Genomic DNA, 17734 nt, shown 5'->3' with positions numbered 1-17734 from the left:
TGTTGCTATGAACATGGGAATAGAAATATTTGTTTGATGCAAAAACAGAATAACAAATACTGCATGTTCTCAGGTATAAGTGGGAGCTAAGAATTGGGTACACACGGACATAAAGATGGGAACAGTAGACACTGGGGACTCCAAAAGAGGAGAGTGAGGGAGGAGGCAAGGGTTGAAAAGCTACGTATCTATGCTGTGTTCATTATTTTGGAGAAGGATTCAACAGAAGCCCAAACCTCAGCATCACACAGGATATCCATGTAACAAACCACGAATGTACTTCCTGAATAAAAAAAAAAAAAATCCAAAAATATCTGTTCAGGTGTCTGCTTTTATTTATTTTATTAATTTATTTATTATTTTATTTATTTCATTCAGAACTGAAATTGTTGGATCATATACTCATTCTTTGTTTAAATTTTGGAGGAATTACTATGCAGATGGTTCCAGATTTACAATAATTTGATGATTTTGGACTTTAGGATGAGTTTATAGGAACATAACCATATTGTAAGTTGAGGAATACCTGGACATACATGCTTTGACTTACAATTTTTGACATTATGATGAGTTTATCCAGATACTAGATGCATTTTTACTTACAATTTTTTCAACTTACGGTGGGTTTATAAAGGTGAAACTCCACTGCAAATTGAGAAGCACTCCAGAGTGCCTTTATTATTCGACATTTTCACCAACTATTCTTTATACTTCTATCTCTTGCATTAAGGTTTTTTATTCATTTTGACTTAATTTTTCAATATGGTGTAAACATCCAAATTCAATATTTTGAATGTAAATATCCATTTTTCCAAACACCGTTTATTGAAAAGACTGTTCCATCTCCACTGAGTGGACTTAGTTCCTTTTTGAAAAAAGGTTACCATGTATGTGAGAGGTTATTTCTTGACTCTTATTTTATCCCGTTGAGCGTATGTCTGGCTTTGTGCCATTGCCACATTGTTTTGATTACTACAGCTTTGAGTAAGTTTTAAAATCAGAAAGTGTATGTCTGGGTGCAGCGGCTCACCTCCGTAATCCAAGCACTTTGGGAGGACAAGGTGGGCAGATACTGAGGTAAGGACATTGAGACCATCCTGGCTAACATGATGAAACCCTGTCTCTACTAAAAGTAGAAAAAAATTTAGCTGGGCGTGGTGGCGGGTGCCTGTAGTCCCAGCTACTCAGGAGCCTGATGAAGAAGAATGGCGTGAATCCGGGAGGTGGAGCTTGCAGTCATCTGAGATGGTGCCAGTGCACTCCAGCCTGGGTGACAGAGCAAGACTCCATCTCAAAAGAAAAAAAAATCAGATTGTGTGAGTCTTTAAATTTTGTTCTTTTTCCAAAAAAAATCAAGATTTTTTGACTACTGAAGATCCTTTAAGATTCATGTAAATTTTAGAATGTGCTTTCCTGTTTCTGAAAAAAAATAAAAAAGATTTATCATTTTAATTTTGATAGAGATTCCACTTTTTTTTGGCTTTGTGTACTTTATTATTATTATTTTTAATAATTATTTTATTGTTTGTTTTTAAGTTCCAGGGTGTATGTGCAGGAAGAGCAGTTTTGTTTCATGGGTAAATGTGTGCCATGGTGGTTTGCTGCACCTATCAATCCATCACCTAGGTATTAAACCCAGCATGCATTATCTCTTCACCCTAATGCTCTCCCCTCCACTGCCCTCCACAACGGGCCCCAGTAAGTGTTGTTCCCTTCCTGTGTCAATGTGTTCTCATTGTTCAGCTCCCACTTGTGTGTGAAAATACGCAGTATTTAGTTTTTTGTTCCTGCATTAGTTTGCTGAGGATAATGCCTTCCAGTTTCATCCATGTCCTTGCAAAGGACATGATATTGTTCTTTTTTATGGCTATATAGTATTCCACTGTGTATATGTACCACAGTTTCTTTATCCAGTCTATCATTAATGGGCATTTGGTATGATTCCATGTTTTTGCTCTTGTGGATAGTGCTGCAATGAACATACACATGCTGGTACCTTTATAATAGGATAATTTATATTCCTTTGGGTATACATCCAGTAATGGGAATGCTGGATCAAATGGTATTTCCAGTTCTAAGTCTCTGAAGAATTGCCACACTGTCTTCCATGATAGGTGAACTAATTTACATTCCCACCAACGGTGTAAAAGTATTCCTATTCCTATTTCAAAGCCTCACCAGCATCTGTTGTTTCTTGACTTTCTAATAATTGACATTCTGATTTGCAGGAGATGGTATCTAATTATGGTTTTGATTTGCATTTCTCTAATGATCAGTGATGTTGTGCTTTTTAAAATATGTTTGTTGGCTGCATGTATGTCTTTTTTTGAGAAACGTCTGTTCATATCCTTTCCCCACTTTTTAATGGGGTTGTTTTTTCCTTGTAAATTTGCTTAAGTTCCTTGTAGATTCAGGATATTACACCATTGTCAGATGGATAGATTGTAATAATTTTCTCCCATTCTGTAGGTTGTCTGTTCATTCTGCTGATAGCTTTGATTGTTGTGTAGAAGCTCTTTAGTTTAGTTAGATCCCATTTGTCAATTTTTGCTATTGTTGCAATTGCTTTTGGAGTGTTTGTCATAAAATCCTTGCCCATGCCTATTTCCCGAATGATACTGCCTATATTTTCTTTTAGGGCTTTTATAGTTTTGAGTTTTACATTCCAGTCTTTAATCCATCTTGAGTTAATTTTTATATAATGTGTAAGGAAGGAATCCAGTTTCAATTTTCTGCATATGGCTAGCCAGTTCTCCCAGCACCATTTATTAAATAGGGAATCCTTTCCCCATTGATTGTTTTTGTCTGGTTTGTTGAAGATCAGATGGTTGTAGATGTGCAGTCTTATTTCTGAGTTTTTCATTCTGTTCCATAGGTCTATGTGCTTGTTTTTGTACCAGTACCATATGTTTCGGTTATGGTAGCTTTGTAGTATAGTTTGCAGTCGGGTAGCCTGATGTCTCCAGCTTTGTTCTTTGGTTATGCAAGCCATTTTTTGGTTCCAATTCGTTTTAAAAGTTATTTTTTTTTCTAATTTTGTGGAGAATATCAATGGTAGTTTAAGTGGAATAGTATTGTATCTCTAAATTGCTTTGGGCAATATGGCCATTTTCACAATATTGATTCTTCCTATCCATGAGTATGGAATGTTTTCCCCTCTGGTTGTGTCCTCTGTGATTTCCTTGAGCAATGATTTGTAGCCCATTCATGATTGGGCTTTCTGCCTGTCTGTTGCTGGAATGTAGGATTGCTTGAGATTTCTGCACATTGATTTTGTATCCTGAGAGTTTGATGAATTTGCTTATCAGCTTAAGAAGGCATTGGGAAGAGTTAATTGGGTTTTCTGGATAGAATCATGTTATCTGAAACCAAAGATAATTTGACTTCCTTTCTTCCTAATTGAATACCTTTTCTTTTTTTCTCTTGATTGGTTGCCCTGGTCATACCTTCCAACACTACGTTGAGTAACAGTCATGAGAGATGGACTCCTTGTCTTGTGCTAGTTTTCAAGGGGAATGTTTCCAGCTTTTGCCCATTCAGTATGATATTGGTTATGGATTTGTCATAAATGGCTATTATTATTTTGAAGTATGTTCCTTCAATACCTAGTTTATTAAGAGTTTTTAACATGAAGGGAAGTTGAATTTTATTGAAAGCCTTTTCTGTGTCTATTGAGATAATCATGTAGTTTTTGTCTTTAGTTCTGTTTATGTGATTGATTGCATTCATTGATTTGTGTATGTACAACCAGTTCTGTATCCAGGGGATGAAGCTGACTTGATTGTGGTGGATAAGCTTTTTGATGTGCTGCTGGATGCAATTTGTCCATATTGAGTATGTTTGCATCACATTGTTCATCAGGGATATTACAGGAAGTTTTCTTTTTTTGTTGTGTCTCTGCCAGGTTTTGGTATTGGGATGATGCTGGCCTCATATAATGAGTTAGCCTAGGCTGGGCATGTTGGCTAACACCTGTAATCCCAGCACTTTGGAAGGCCGAGGCAGGTGGATCACCAGAGGTGAGGCGTTCGAGACTGCCAGGCCAACATGGTGAAACCCCATCTCTACTAAAAGTACAAAAAGTTAGCCAGGTGTGGTGTTGCGCACCTGTTGTCCCAGCTACTCTGGAGGCTGAGGCATGAGAATCACTTCAACCTGGGAGGTGAAAGTTGCAGCGAGCTGAGATTGTGCCACTGTACTCCAACCTAGGTGACAGTGAGACTCCATCTCAAAAAAGAAAAAAAAAAAAAAGTTAGGGTGGAGTCCTTTCTTTCCAATTGTTTGGAACAGTTTCAGAAAAAATGGTAACAGCTCCACCTGTACCTCTGGTAGAATTCAGCTCTAATCCATCTGGGCCTGGGCTTTTTTGGGTTGGTAGGCTATTATTGTCTCAATTTTAGAATTTGTTATTGGTCTATCCAGGGTTTCAAATTCTTCCTTGTTCAGTCTTGGGAGGGTTTATGTGTCCAGAAATTTATCAGTTTCTTCTAGATTTTCCAGTTTATTTGCATAGAGGTGCTGTTAGTATTCTCTGATGGTTGTTTATATTTCTGTGGGGTTAGTAGTAGTATTTACCTTATTGTTTCTGATTGTGTTCATTGGAATCTTCTCTCTTTTCTCCTTTATTATTCTTGATAACAGTCTATCAAGCTTATTGAATTTTATTCAAAAACCAGCTCCTGGATTCGTTAATTTTTTGAAGGGTTTTTTGAGTCTGCATCTCCTTCATTTCCACTCCAATCTTGGTTATTTCTTATCTTCTGTTAGCTATTGGGTTTGTTTGCTCTTGGTTCTCTAGTTCTTTCAGTTGTGATGTTAGGGTGTCAATTTGAGATCATTCTAGCTTTCTGCTTTGTGCCTTTAGTACTATAAAGTTCCCTCTTAACATTGATTTATCTGCATCCCAGAGATTCTGATGAGTTGTCTGTTTGCTTTCTTTGGTCTCAAAGAACTTCCTGATTTCTGCCTTAATTTCATTATTTACCCAGGAGTCATTCAGAAGCAGGAGCAGGTTGTTCTATTTCCCTATAATTGTGTGGCTTCGAGGGGCTTTTTTTTTTTTTTTTTTTTGATGGCTGGAGTGCAATGGTGTGATCTCTCCTCACTGCAACCTCTGCCTCCTGGGTTCAAGCAATTCTCCTGCCTCAGCCTCCCAAGTATCTGGGACTGCAGGTGCATGCCAACATGCTTGGCTAAATTTTTTTGGATTTTAGTAGACACAGGGTTTCACCATGTTGCCCAGGCTGGTCAGAAACTCCTGAGCTCAGGCAATCTGCCCACCTTGGCCTCCCAAAGTGCTGGGATTACAGTTATTAGCCACCATGCCCGGCCTTAAGGGGGATTTAACTTTGAGTTATAATTTGATTGGTTGGAGAGACTGTTTGTTATGATTTCAGTTCTTTTGTATTTGCTGAGGAGAGTTTTACTTCCAATTATGTGATCGGTTTTAGAGTAAATGCCTTATGATGCCAAGAAAAAAATGTGTATTTTGTTGTTTTGGGATGGAGAGTTCTGTAGATATCTATCAGGTCTACCTGATCTAAATGTGTAACCTATTTGGTAAGGGGTCTGCTTTCACTAGAGAATTTTGAAATTAGGCAAGGAGGCAAAAGAGAATGGATAATGCTGAGTTCAAGTCCTGAATATCTTTGTTAATTTTCTGTCTCAATTATCTGCCTAATAGTGATGGTGGGGTATTAAAGTCTCCCACTATTATTGTTTGGGGGTCGAAGTCTCTTTGTAGGTCTCTAGGAACTTGTTTTATGAATCTGGATGCTTCTGTATTGGTTTCATAAATATTTACAATGGTTAGAAATTTTTGTTGAATTGAACTTTTACACTATGTAATGCCCTTGTCTTTTTTGACCTTTGTTGGTTTAAAGTCTATTTTGTCAGACACTAGGATTGCTACCCCTGCTTTTTCCTTTTTTCCTTTTGCTTGTAACTTTTTCTCTATTCCTTTATTTTGAGTCTATGTGCGTTTTTGCACGAGACATGTCTCTTGAATACAGCACACTGATGGGTGACTTTGGGCATTGTTGACACCTTAACAGTATTAAGCCTTCCAATTGATAAACATATAGGATGCATTCCCATTTATTTTTGTCTTCTTTAATAGCTCTAGTCAGCATTTTCTCATTTTCAATGTATAAAGTTTTTAACTCCTTGGTCAGGTTTATTCTTAAGTGTTTCATTTCTTTGTGTTACTACTGTAAATAAAATCAGAGTATAATTTTCAGATTGTTCTTTGTTAGTGTATAGAATTACAACACGTTCTCGTTGTTAATGTTGCATCCTGTAATTTTGCTAATTTTATTATTTAAGTTTTCTACATATATAATTATGTCATATGCAAATAGAAATAATTTTAGTTCTTTCTTTTGAATTAAGATAATTTTTATTTCTTTTCTTGTTTAATTGTTTTGACTGAACTTTCAGTAATGTGTTAAGTAGATGCAGAGAAAGTGGACTTCCGTATCTTGTTGCAAATCTTAGAGTCAAAACTGCCAGTCTTTCATTATTATGATGAAGCTGTGGGTTAAAATTCCATCTGTGACATAATTTTTACATCACTTTAATGTTTTATGCAACAAATGAATAGACATGGTCTCAACAGACCACAGGGTGAAATGTTAGAAACATAACAAACTCTTGCTGACCCCAAAGACAAGGACATCAAATTATCTTTCCAGTTTTCCCTCATATTTGTCCATGTATTTTCAGACAATACATTCATCTGTTAATGCTTGATTTTCTATATCTCAAATTCCATTCCTTGATCCATGATACAGGCTCCCACGGATAGTGGCCTGCTCCCTCCTCCATCATCACCCCCAGGTTCCTTACACTCCTCCCACTGTCACAGCAGAACCGCATTCCACTTTATGTCTGCACTGAGGGGTTGACAACATCATTTAATCTTATAGAATTTATTGCTACAATGCAAAAAAATATAAACTATTGTAAAACCTGGTTTGAGATATATATAGATATCTCTATATCTATCTATCTATCTATATTTCTTCTGATATTTATTACTTTCATTTCAAAAGCTTTACAATTTTGTCTTGCATGTAATATTTAGAATTTTTAGGAAATTTTTCCAAGGAAATAGAGTTTTTAAATAATATTTTTCAGGAAAGTATTTCTCACTTATTTTTGTGAATTTGCATGCCATTTGAATATGATAGTTAACATATTTCATTTCAGAGAAAATTTTTTAAGAATATTAACTTCATTATTTTACTGAATGCATTTCTAAGAAAGTCCTTAAGCACATATTGTTCCTCCAATATGATTTCCCTACTTTTTAAAATCTTTCCTCAATAACAATATTTTCATATTGTTGTTGCTTTTGTTTACCTTCTAATACATTTTTCTTACTTTGCCTTTCGAAACTTTCACTTAATTTTTTTTTATCATTTATTATATTTTTACTTTTCAATGGTCCATTATTGTTACCTGTTGCATCCTTTTAGATAGCAAATGATATTTATTTCATGGATTTCATAGCATATCATACGTCTCTGAAGATAATGAATTCTGATCACAACAATTCTTCTGCATTTTTTAATCATCATAATCTCAGTGTATTTATGAGTATGATCATGTGTGATTATGCATATTTCTGTGTGTATGCATGCTGTGTGAATGTTAGTCGTATATGTGGCTATACTAGCTCAAAATTCTGGTGGTATTTGGCTCTAGGCTAATATTTAAGCTAAAAATCTCCAGTCCTTTTAGGCATACTGTGCAAAGTTGTTCTCTGATGTCTTCTATCTGGAGTAGAGTTTCTAACGCACCTCTACCCAGAAGTTTGCCAGAATTCTAGTTTCTGTTTTTATTTAGGAGATAGAACTTTCCTCAAAATTCATTCTTTTGAAGGATCCATAAAGCAATCTATAATGTTATCTAAGCACTAGAGAAGGAAAAGACAGAATGTGTAACCTATTTGGTAAGGGGTCTGCTTTCACTAGAGAATTTTGAAATTAGGCAAGGAGGCAAAAGAGAATGGATAATGATGAATGTTGAAAATCAAGAGTGTGAATTAACATGGCTTTGGTTAAAGGGACATAGCAATAAGGATTTATTCTGGATTTCTAAATAAATGAACCAAATAATGATAACTGATGAAATAATTGATAATTGGCATTATTGTGCAAACATCATTCAAGTTTCTCAAAATGACGGAGAGGCTGCTGCAGTTTTAGAAGTAAATCTGGCAGAATAAACATGGGTTGGGTGAGGCAGCTCATGATTGCACTCCTAGCATTTGCAAGGCCGAGACAGGAGTATTGGTGAGGCCGAGTTCAAAACCAGCCTGGGCAACATAGCAAGACTTCATGTCTACAAAAAAAAAAGTTAACTAGGTATGGTGGCACGTGGTTGTAGTCTCAGCTACTCAGGAGGCTGAGGCAGGTGGATCGCTTGAGCCAGAATGTCAAGGATGCAGTGAGCAATGATATTGCCACTTCTCTCCCGCCTGGGTAACAGAAAGAGACCCTGTCACTCAAAAAAATAAAAGTATAAATATGGAAAGATAATATATCTTCCTATAAAGATAATACTATTTTTTTCAAATATAAATCTAAATGTATGCATTTATATTGACTTTCTATGCATATGTATTCAATATAACATCTGATTTTGATTATATCTGAGTTAGTGTCAGGCAGTAAAATATTATTCTATTGAAGTTGTAATAGAGATATCTTTCTTATAAGTTTATATATTTCTCAGAAAAAAATCTGGTAACAAATGTTGGTCTCATCAAATGTGAAACTCTGTGTAAAAAAACAAGATTTCTTTTTCAAAACAGGTACAAAATCAGATCAAAGAAGGCTGAGTACAATAAAACATTTTGAGAGAGAAAGAGACGATATTCAGATAATTTGTATTATACTATACTGTACACTCGTTCTATTTTATTATAAGTTACTCTTGTTTATCTCTTACTTGTCTTATTTAAAAATTAAACTTTATCAGAAGTATGTATGGACACAAAATAATATATATAGGGCTCAGTGTCAACCCCAGTCTCGAGAATTTACTGGGGGGCTTCAAATGCATCCGCTGCAGATAAAGATGGATTTCTGTGCTTAACTTATCCTTGTGTCTCCCTTCAGGAAAGAGCATATGAAAACCCCATGGAAAATTACAATCAAACATCAACTGATTTCATCTTATTGGGGTTGTTCCCGCCATCAAGAATTGGCCTTTTGCTCTTCATCCTCATTGTTCTCATTTTCCTCATGGCTCTATTTGGAAACCTATCCATGATTCTTCTCATCTTTTTGGACACCCACCTCCACACACCCATGTATTTCCTACTTAGTCAGCTCTCCCTCATTGACCTAAATTACATCTCCACCATTGTTCCTAAGATGGCTTCTGATTTTCTGCATGGAAACAAGTCTATCTCCTTCACTGGGTGTGGGATTCAGAGTTTCTTCTTCTTGGCATTAGGAGGTGCAGAAGCACTACTTTTGGCATCTATGGCCTATGATCGTTACATTGCTGTTTGCTCTCCTCTTCACTATCTCATCCGCATGAGCAAAAGAGTGTGTGTGCTGATGATAACAGGATCTTGGATCATAGGCTCTATCAATGCTTGTGCTCACACTGTATATATTCTCCATATTCCTTATTGCCGATCCAGGGCCATTAATCATTTCTTCTGTGATGTCCCAGCCATGGTGACGCTGGCCTGCACGGACACCTGGGTCTATGAGGGCACAGTGTTTTTGAGCACCACCATCTTTCTGGTGTTTCCCTTCATTGGTATTTCATGTTCCTATGGCCGGGTTCTCCTTGCTGTCTACCGCATGAAATCTGCAGAAGGGAGGAAGAAGGCCTACCTGACCTGCAGCACCCACCTCACTGTAGTGACTTTCTACTATGCACCTTTTCTCTACACTAATCTACGTCCAAGATCCCTGCGATCTCCAATAGAAGACAAGGTTCTGGCTGTTTTCTACACCATCCTCACCCCAATGCTCAACCCCATCATCTACAGCCTGAGAAACAAGGAGGTGATGGGGGCCCTGACACAAGTGAGTCAGAGACTCTGCTCTGTGAAAATGTAGAAACATTTTCTATTTAAGGCCCCAGGACTCAGATACACATCCATCCAGCAGTGTATAGTAATTAAAACATTATTTCAATCCTAGAGTTCAGGAGCTAAAAGTAATCAAGGTAAGAGAAAAAAAATCACTGATTTCTGGACAAAATTGTTACACACACACACACACACACACACACACACACACACACACAATTCTAAACAACCTTTTTTCTTCATGGCATTGTTTCCATAAATTTTGAAAGCACCTACTTTTGCTAATATGTTGTCAATGATAATTTTTGGTTTTGGTCATGCAGAAATGGAAATGAAATTTGTCTAAATTTGGCACTCAGCATAACAATTTCATTATGGTCAATTTGTTTTCCAGTAATTTTAAATTTACTTTGTTTATGTCTAAAACAAAACAAAAAATAAGTCTCTTGACTTGGTGTATCTAATTGAAAGCTGTAAGATGTCTTATCTTTCTTATCTTAGACACTTAACATACCAGTTACCCATTCTTTCAATTTAGGGAAGTTGTTTTTACACAGTTTAGCAGAGAGCTCATCAGGGATTCTTAAGTCCTGATACCACTCTGGATGGCCTATGACAAGAGTATGTTCTTTATAGGGGAATGAATCCCGGGAAATGATTTAACATTAGGTATATTTTGATCAACAACAAGGACTGGAATGTGCCAGCAGTAATAAAAATGGTTACATTTAGGTCTTTAACCTGTTTTGGGTTGATTTTGGTATAGTGTAAGGACGGGGAGTTTAGTTTCATTTTTCTGTCTAAAAATATCCAGTTTTCCCAGCACCGTATATTGAAGACACTGTCTTTTTCCCAATGAATGTTCTTGGTACTGCTGTCAAAAATCAGTTACACAGAAAGGTTTTGTGTGTTCTTACTCCTATGCGGGATCTAAAATTTTAAAAAACTGAACTAGTGGAAATAGATAAAAGACTGATGGTCACCAGAGGGTAGGAACGGTACAGGTGAGGGGTGGTAAAGTGGGGATGGTTATAGTTGCAAAAATATAATTAGATAGAATGAATAAGAATCAGTATTTGGTAGCACAATAGAGTAACTATAGCAAACAATAATTATTGTAGAATTTATTGTACGTATTAAAGAATAACTGAAAGTCTGCAATTAGAATGTTCCCAACACAAAGAAACAAGACATATTTGAGGTGGTTACCCCAATTACCCCAATTTGATCATTATGCATTGTATGTCTTTATCAAAACATCACATATACTCCACAATTATGTATTACTATTAAGTATCCATAGTAATTAAAATAAAAAAATCAGTTAGCTCTAGATACATGGATTTATTTCTGCGTTCTCTGTTCTGTTTCACTGTTTTATGTGTCTGTTTTTATGCCATTGCCATTCTGTTTTGGTTATTACTTGTTTGTAGTATAGTTGAAGTTTGGTACTATTATGGCTCCAGTTTTTTTCTTTTCATTCTAGAATGCTTTGACTATTTGGGTTCCATACAATAGTTCGATAGAAATCTTTAATAATGGTTTTTACTATTTATGTACAGAATGTCATTAGTATTTTGATAGACATTGCATTGAATCTGTAGTTTGGTCATTTAAATAATATTAGTTCTTCCAATCCATGAGCATTAGATTTCTTTCCATTCATTTGTATTCCTCTTCATTTTCTTTCACCAGTGATTTGTACAAACACATTATAGTGTTCTCTTCCATGATTGCAGTTAACAGTAAAGTATTACATAGTTCAATGCTCTTTAAATTTCATTTCTATTTCTAAGCTGTGGATATTTGTTTTGCCATATTGTAGCAGTTAAAACATAAATTTTGAACTTGTTTTACAAATCAGACTAAGTCTTTGTTGTGCTTTGTTGCAATGAGCAGTGTGTATTTTTATTTTGTAATGATTTACTAACAAAGTTTACTGCCTTAGCTTCCTGGCATTTCCTGTCCTGATATTCACTCAGATAGGTCATATTCCATGAATACAATGGGGAGGGGCTCTGGAACAGAGGGAAAATAGGCCTCCCATCATGAGTCACTTGCTGCTTCCAGGGAGATCACCTCCTTCCTTCCCCGTTAGAGACACTTGTACCCTACGGCCACCTGTGCCACTGCTTCTGTCGTCACCACCAATCTGAGCCCAGCCATACCCCAGCCACTCCTTGGAATCCTGTGGTGCTGGGAAGTATTACAAGCTGTGTGTGTGTGTGTGTGTGTGCCCCCTTGTGTACACACTACTACTGGACCAAAACTGCTTGCAAATGTGACCAATCTGTCCAGCTCTTCTGTCACATGCATACTCAGAGATGAAATTATTAAATATTCCAATGATAACAGCAGAGCATGAAACTATGCATGGAGCCCTTTGAGTGTGGAATCCTGTGCATATGCCCATGAGGCCAGTCTCGAGAAGGATGGAAAGAGTGAGCAGGAAGTGAATGACATCATGCAGTCTAGGATAGTGGTGGGAATGTGAGACGGTCTGGGTGTTTGTATATTCTCCCAAAATCCATATGCTTAAATCTTAACCCTTAATGTCATAGTATTAAGAGTTGGGGCCTTTTGGGAAATGATTAGGTCATGAGGATGGCACCCTCTTGAATAAGATTAATGCCTTTCTAAAGGAGGATCAAGGGAGCTTATTTGTCCCTTCTACCATGTGGGGTCACAGCAGATGGTACCATGTATGGTGTCATAGAAGGCACCATCTATGAACCAGAAAGCAAGATTTCTCCAGACACTGAATATTCAGTCACTGTGTCTTAAACTTCCCAGCTTCCGCAACTCTGAGAAATACATTTCTCTTGTTTATAGGTTACTCAGTTTAAGATATTTTTGTCATAGAAGCTTGAATAGACCGAGATACAATGCCGGCTGTTTTTGTTAGTTGTTATTACTGGAAAGAGCCTGAGGGAGGACTGAATTGAGCGGTGGTGCCCAGTTCAGACCCTTTACCCATTCCAGGTGGTGATTCATGGAGGGAAGCAGGAGACCTAGCTCTGTGATTTTCTGTGACGTACCATGGCCTTGGGGAAATCATTCCATCTCTCTGAAGTTAGTTTACTGAAAAACAATATGGAAGGCTTTACCTTGTTGGTAAATGGCATCATTGAAGTCCCACCTACTGACATTCCTGTATAGGCAACGGTAATCCTATTTTTCATGCCAATGTCTCTGTGAATGGATAAAGAGGTCACCAATGAATGCTGAGCATTTCAAGGCTATCAGAAATGACTTCAAAATTCTTTTACCCCCATAGGCTCTGGTTCAGGGAAGCAATAAGCCCCTCCCCGCTGGCATAGTATCTGCACTCAGAGGCCACTCCTTCCCCCTTATGGTCATTAAGAAGAATAATGGAGAAAAGTCAAATTTTCCAAATACACTGTCACTTGCTACATTGTTTATGAGAATGTAGTCCTGATAATTTTGAAAGTTGGATAATAATCCCTCTTGGGGAAATTAATGAATTCATTACCTCACAGAGTCCTTGGCTCACTGTTCATTGTGCCTGGTTTTAGCCAGTTTTCTTTCCCTCCAAATGTTATGCTGTGGTTATTTTTCACTTCACAGTCATTCTTTAATTGTTTCATGTCCTCAGGCTAGAAGATGCAAATTTTACAGCCTGCGGTACCTATTAGCATTTCATGCCACACTGTGTGCATTTAGAAATTTCTTATGTATTAAATTAGCAAAGTTTGATTTATAGAAAGGGACATGAGTATTCTTTCTACTATAAAGGACAGTATCTTTCACATCACAACAAGCTGTGGTTCAATAGTGAAATAATTGAGTAGAGTGAAGGAGTGAATGACACACCATCCACAAATATGCTGAGTCAGCATATTTATTAGTTTGAGCTGAAAACATTTGAGAAATTTTGGTTAACAATGGAGAAAAAGGTTATCTCACCTGTCTTTTCAGCATACAGCAAGTTCTGAAGATTCCTCCAGGAGCCTCTGGTACGTTCTGATACTCTTCCAGTACCCTTTCTGTATCAGAATAGAAAACTGCCCTTCACCAGAGCCTGACAGCCGGAGAAATGCAGTGGGCCTGAATAAATAAACTACCAGAATTAACCCTCATTTTTTACTATCTTTACACCCCCATATACCTCCCAGTGACTCCCTTGGAATGTATGGCTTCGAGCTAGTTTCTCTTTTTTTCTGTACTTTTTTCTGCAATTTATCATTCTTTTGCTAAAATTATAAAAAAAATCTTGCTTTGACCATTTATTTGGACTTCACACTCTTGTGAAGATTCCCATGTACATGTAAAATGAATAAAACTTATATGCTTTTCCCTCGTTAATCTGTCTCGTATCGATTTGTTTCCTAGACCTTGGCGAAAGGCTCACAGGGGATATAAAGTGGGCGAGGTGGAGGTGATCCCTCAGTTTCTATAGAAGTAATAATTGGCTTTCTTTTGTAAGATTTACCTCGTAAATTTGTTTGAGTTCTTTGTAGGTTCTGGATATTAGCCCTTTGTCAGATGAGTAGATTGCAAAAATTTTCTCCCATTCTGTAGGTTGCCTGTTCACTCTGATGGTAGTTTCTTTTGCAGTGCAGAAGCTCTTTAGTTTAATGAGATCCCATTTGTCAATTTTGGCTTTTGCTGCTGTTGCTTTTGGTGTTTTAGACATGAAGTCCTTGCCCATGCCTATGTCCTGAATGGTACTACCTAGGTTTTCCTCTAGGGTTTTTATGGTATTAGGTCTAACATTTAAGTCTCTAATCCATCTTGAATTAATTTTCGTATAAGGAGTAAGGAAAGGATTCAGTTTCAGCTTTCTACTTATGGCTAGCCAATTTTCCCAGCACCATTTATTAAATAGGGAATCCTTTCCCCATTTCTTGTTTCTCTCAGGTTTGTCAAAGATCAGATGGCTGTAGATGTGTGGTATTATTTCTGAGGACTCTGTTCTGTTCCATTGGTCTATATCTCTGTTTTGGTACCAGTACCATGCTGTTTTGGTTACTGTAGCCTTGTAGTATAGTTTGAAGTCAGGTAGCGTGATGCCTCCAGCTTTGTTCTTTTGACTTAGGATTGTCTTGGAGATGCGGGCTCTTTTTTGGTTCCATATGAACTTTAAAGCAGTTTTTTCCAATTCTGTGAAGAAACTCGTTGGTAGCTTGATGGGGATGGCATTGAATCTATAAATTACCTTGGGCAGTATGGCCATTTTCACGATATTGATTCTTCCTATCCATGAGCATGGTATGTTCTTCCATTTGTTTGTGTCCTCTTTTATTTCACTGAGCAGTGGTTTGTAGTTCTCCTTGAAGAGGTCCTTTACATCCCTTGTAAGTTGGATTCCTAGGTATTTGATTCTCTTTGAAGCAATTGTGAATGGAAGTTCATTCATGATTTGGCTCTCTGTTTGTCTGTTACTGGTGTATAAGAATGCTTGTGATTTTTGCACATTGATTTACAAGAAAAAAACAACCCCATCAAAAACTGGGCAAAGGATATGAACAGACAGTTCTCAAAAGAAGACATTCATACAGCCAACAGACACATGAAAAAATGCTCATCATCACTGGCCATCAGAGAAATGCAAATCAACACCACAATGAGATACCATCTCACACCAGTTAGAATGGCAATCATTAAAAAGTCAGGAAACAACAGGTGCTGGAGAGGATGTGGAGAAATAGGAACACTTTTACACTGTTGGTGGGATTGTAAACTAGTTCAACCATTATGGAAAACAGTATGGCGATTCCTCAAGGATCTAGAACTAGATGTACCATATGACCCAGCCATCCCATTACTGGGTATATACCCAAAGGTTTATAAATCATGCTGCTATAAAGACACATGCACACGTATGTTCATTGCGGCACTATTCACAATAGCAAAGACTTGGAATCAACCCAAATGTCCATCAGTGACAGACTGGATTAAGAAAATGTGGCACATATACACCATGGAATACTATGCAGCCATCAAAAAGGATGAGTTTGTGTCCTTTGTAGGGACATGGATGCAGCTGGAAACCATCATTCTTAGCAAACTATCACAAGAACAGAAAACCAAACACCGCATGTTCTCACTCATAGGTGGGAACTGAACAATGAGATCACTTGGACTCGGGAAGGGGAACATCACACACCGGGGCCTATCATGGGGAGGGGGGAGGGGGGAGGGATTGCAATGGGAGTTATACCTTATGTAAATGACGAGTTGATGGGTGCTGACGAGTTGATGGGTGCAGCACAGCAACATGGCACAAGTATACATATGTAACAAACCTGCAAGTTATGCACATGTACCCTAGAACTTAAAGTATAATAAAAAATAATTTAAAAAAAAGAATGAGGATAGATATTATAGAGATTATATAGATATTATCCTCATTCTTAAAAGAAGATGAAAAACATGGCAACAAAATATATAATGTTAGCTTCATTTACTAGAGCCAAAGACACATGAATATATTATAAAACTAGTATCTAGTCAAAAAGCTAGAAATTATCAGGATAACTTTTGCACCCAAACAAAAAATTAAATTCATGTAAACTATAATGGATTTTTACATATACTATCAGTATGGCACAAAGTAACATGTAATTAATGATTTCAAATGAAAATTTCAATAAAAAAGCGATGATTTCGAACAAAAAAAAAAAAAGATTTACCTCAACCCCACTACTAACTATGTTTTTTACTTGCCTTTAAAATCTGGAGAAAAAATAGACAATTATTTTACAGATGAAATATCTTATAAATCACTGAATACTTATTTGGTACTTATAGCGTTTGAGGAGAATACAAAGATGAATACATGGATCACACATGTTGGACTGAGGTCAATTTGACATTTGGGACTTAATCTCAGCTATTTTGTCTTACTGCCACAAATTCAATCATATGATCCTTTTAATTTTATCTGATAAATATTTTAAAATACATTTGTCTTCCTCCATCCCTCTATTCACTGCCCTTACTTTTGATAGGGTTTTCCCTCTCTAAGGAAACTTAAAATTTCACAGAAATTTTGTCTTTACCACAAGTAGTGTGTTATTTACCTTCAGTATCCTCTATGCATTCTATAATTGTAAGCTGTCTGGTGAAGCTAGAAGGGCCAATTAGGTAGTTGCAAAGATATTTCCCTGGTGCTAAACTTAATTAATGAAGATCCCCTACCAGGGATCAGATGCGAAATACTGATTCAACAAACTTTATTAAAAGTAAATGAATACAAGTATCTACAATTTGCAGGAAAAAGCATTAACTCCAGGAGAAGAAGAAGGGCTTAATGTCAGGGAGCAGTCACTGGCTATGTGACACTGATTTAAAGTGCAACAAGTAATTCAGCAGGGCTACGAATTTTCTCACAAGTTAGAGTTAATTTCCTGATTAAACATCTTGTAAGTTTTGAATGGTTTAGCCCTATTTACCTTTTCAACGTGCAATTTTACCAGCATAAAGTGTACTGAAACTCTCAGTATCATAGCAGAATTGTCTTCTTTTACACATTATCAACTAAAATATCTTTTCAACCCCCTAATAAACTGATTTGTTAGAAATATAGTTATACTGTATCTTCACTGGTAGTTTTAATTGGCTTCCTCTGAATTGCTGAGTTTGATTGTTCCTAGATAGTTGCATGTTTTTAAAAAACCCAGGAAAAACTCCTAAGTATAATAAAAATATTTA

The 17734-nt window shown here is 36.7% G+C and overlaps 1 protein-coding gene across 3 annotated transcripts in view; it reads left to right on the top strand.

Annotated features, from left to right (window-relative positions):
• Nucleotides 1–17734, top strand: part of LOC105474765 (olfactory receptor 2L8) — a 240005-nt gene that overhangs the window by 202287 nt on the left and 19984 nt on the right. Inside the window, exons 1-2 of one of the 3 annotated variants that reach the window (XM_071073004.1) lie at nucleotides 7419–10052; nucleotides 13997–14646. The exons of 1 other annotated variant lie outside the window; for it this stretch is intronic. In XM_071073004.1, the coding sequence (XP_070929105.1) occupies nucleotides 9147–10052; nucleotides 13997–14137 (1047 nt within the window). In that variant the 5' untranslated portion in view covers nucleotides 7419–9146 and the 3' untranslated portion in view covers nucleotides 14138–14646. Of the gene's footprint in view, nucleotides 1–7418; nucleotides 10053–13996; nucleotides 14647–17734 lie in introns of those variants that run through there. One more of the 3 variants, XR_011609901.1, reaches the window with a different exon arrangement.

Source organism: Macaca nemestrina, chromosome 1 (assembly GCF_043159975.1).
Source record: "Macaca nemestrina isolate mMacNem1 chromosome 1, mMacNem.hap1, whole genome shotgun sequence".
Lineage (NCBI taxonomy): Eukaryota > Metazoa > Chordata > Mammalia > Primates > Cercopithecidae > Macaca > Macaca nemestrina.
This window is presented reverse-complemented; position numbering and strand designations above follow the sequence as displayed.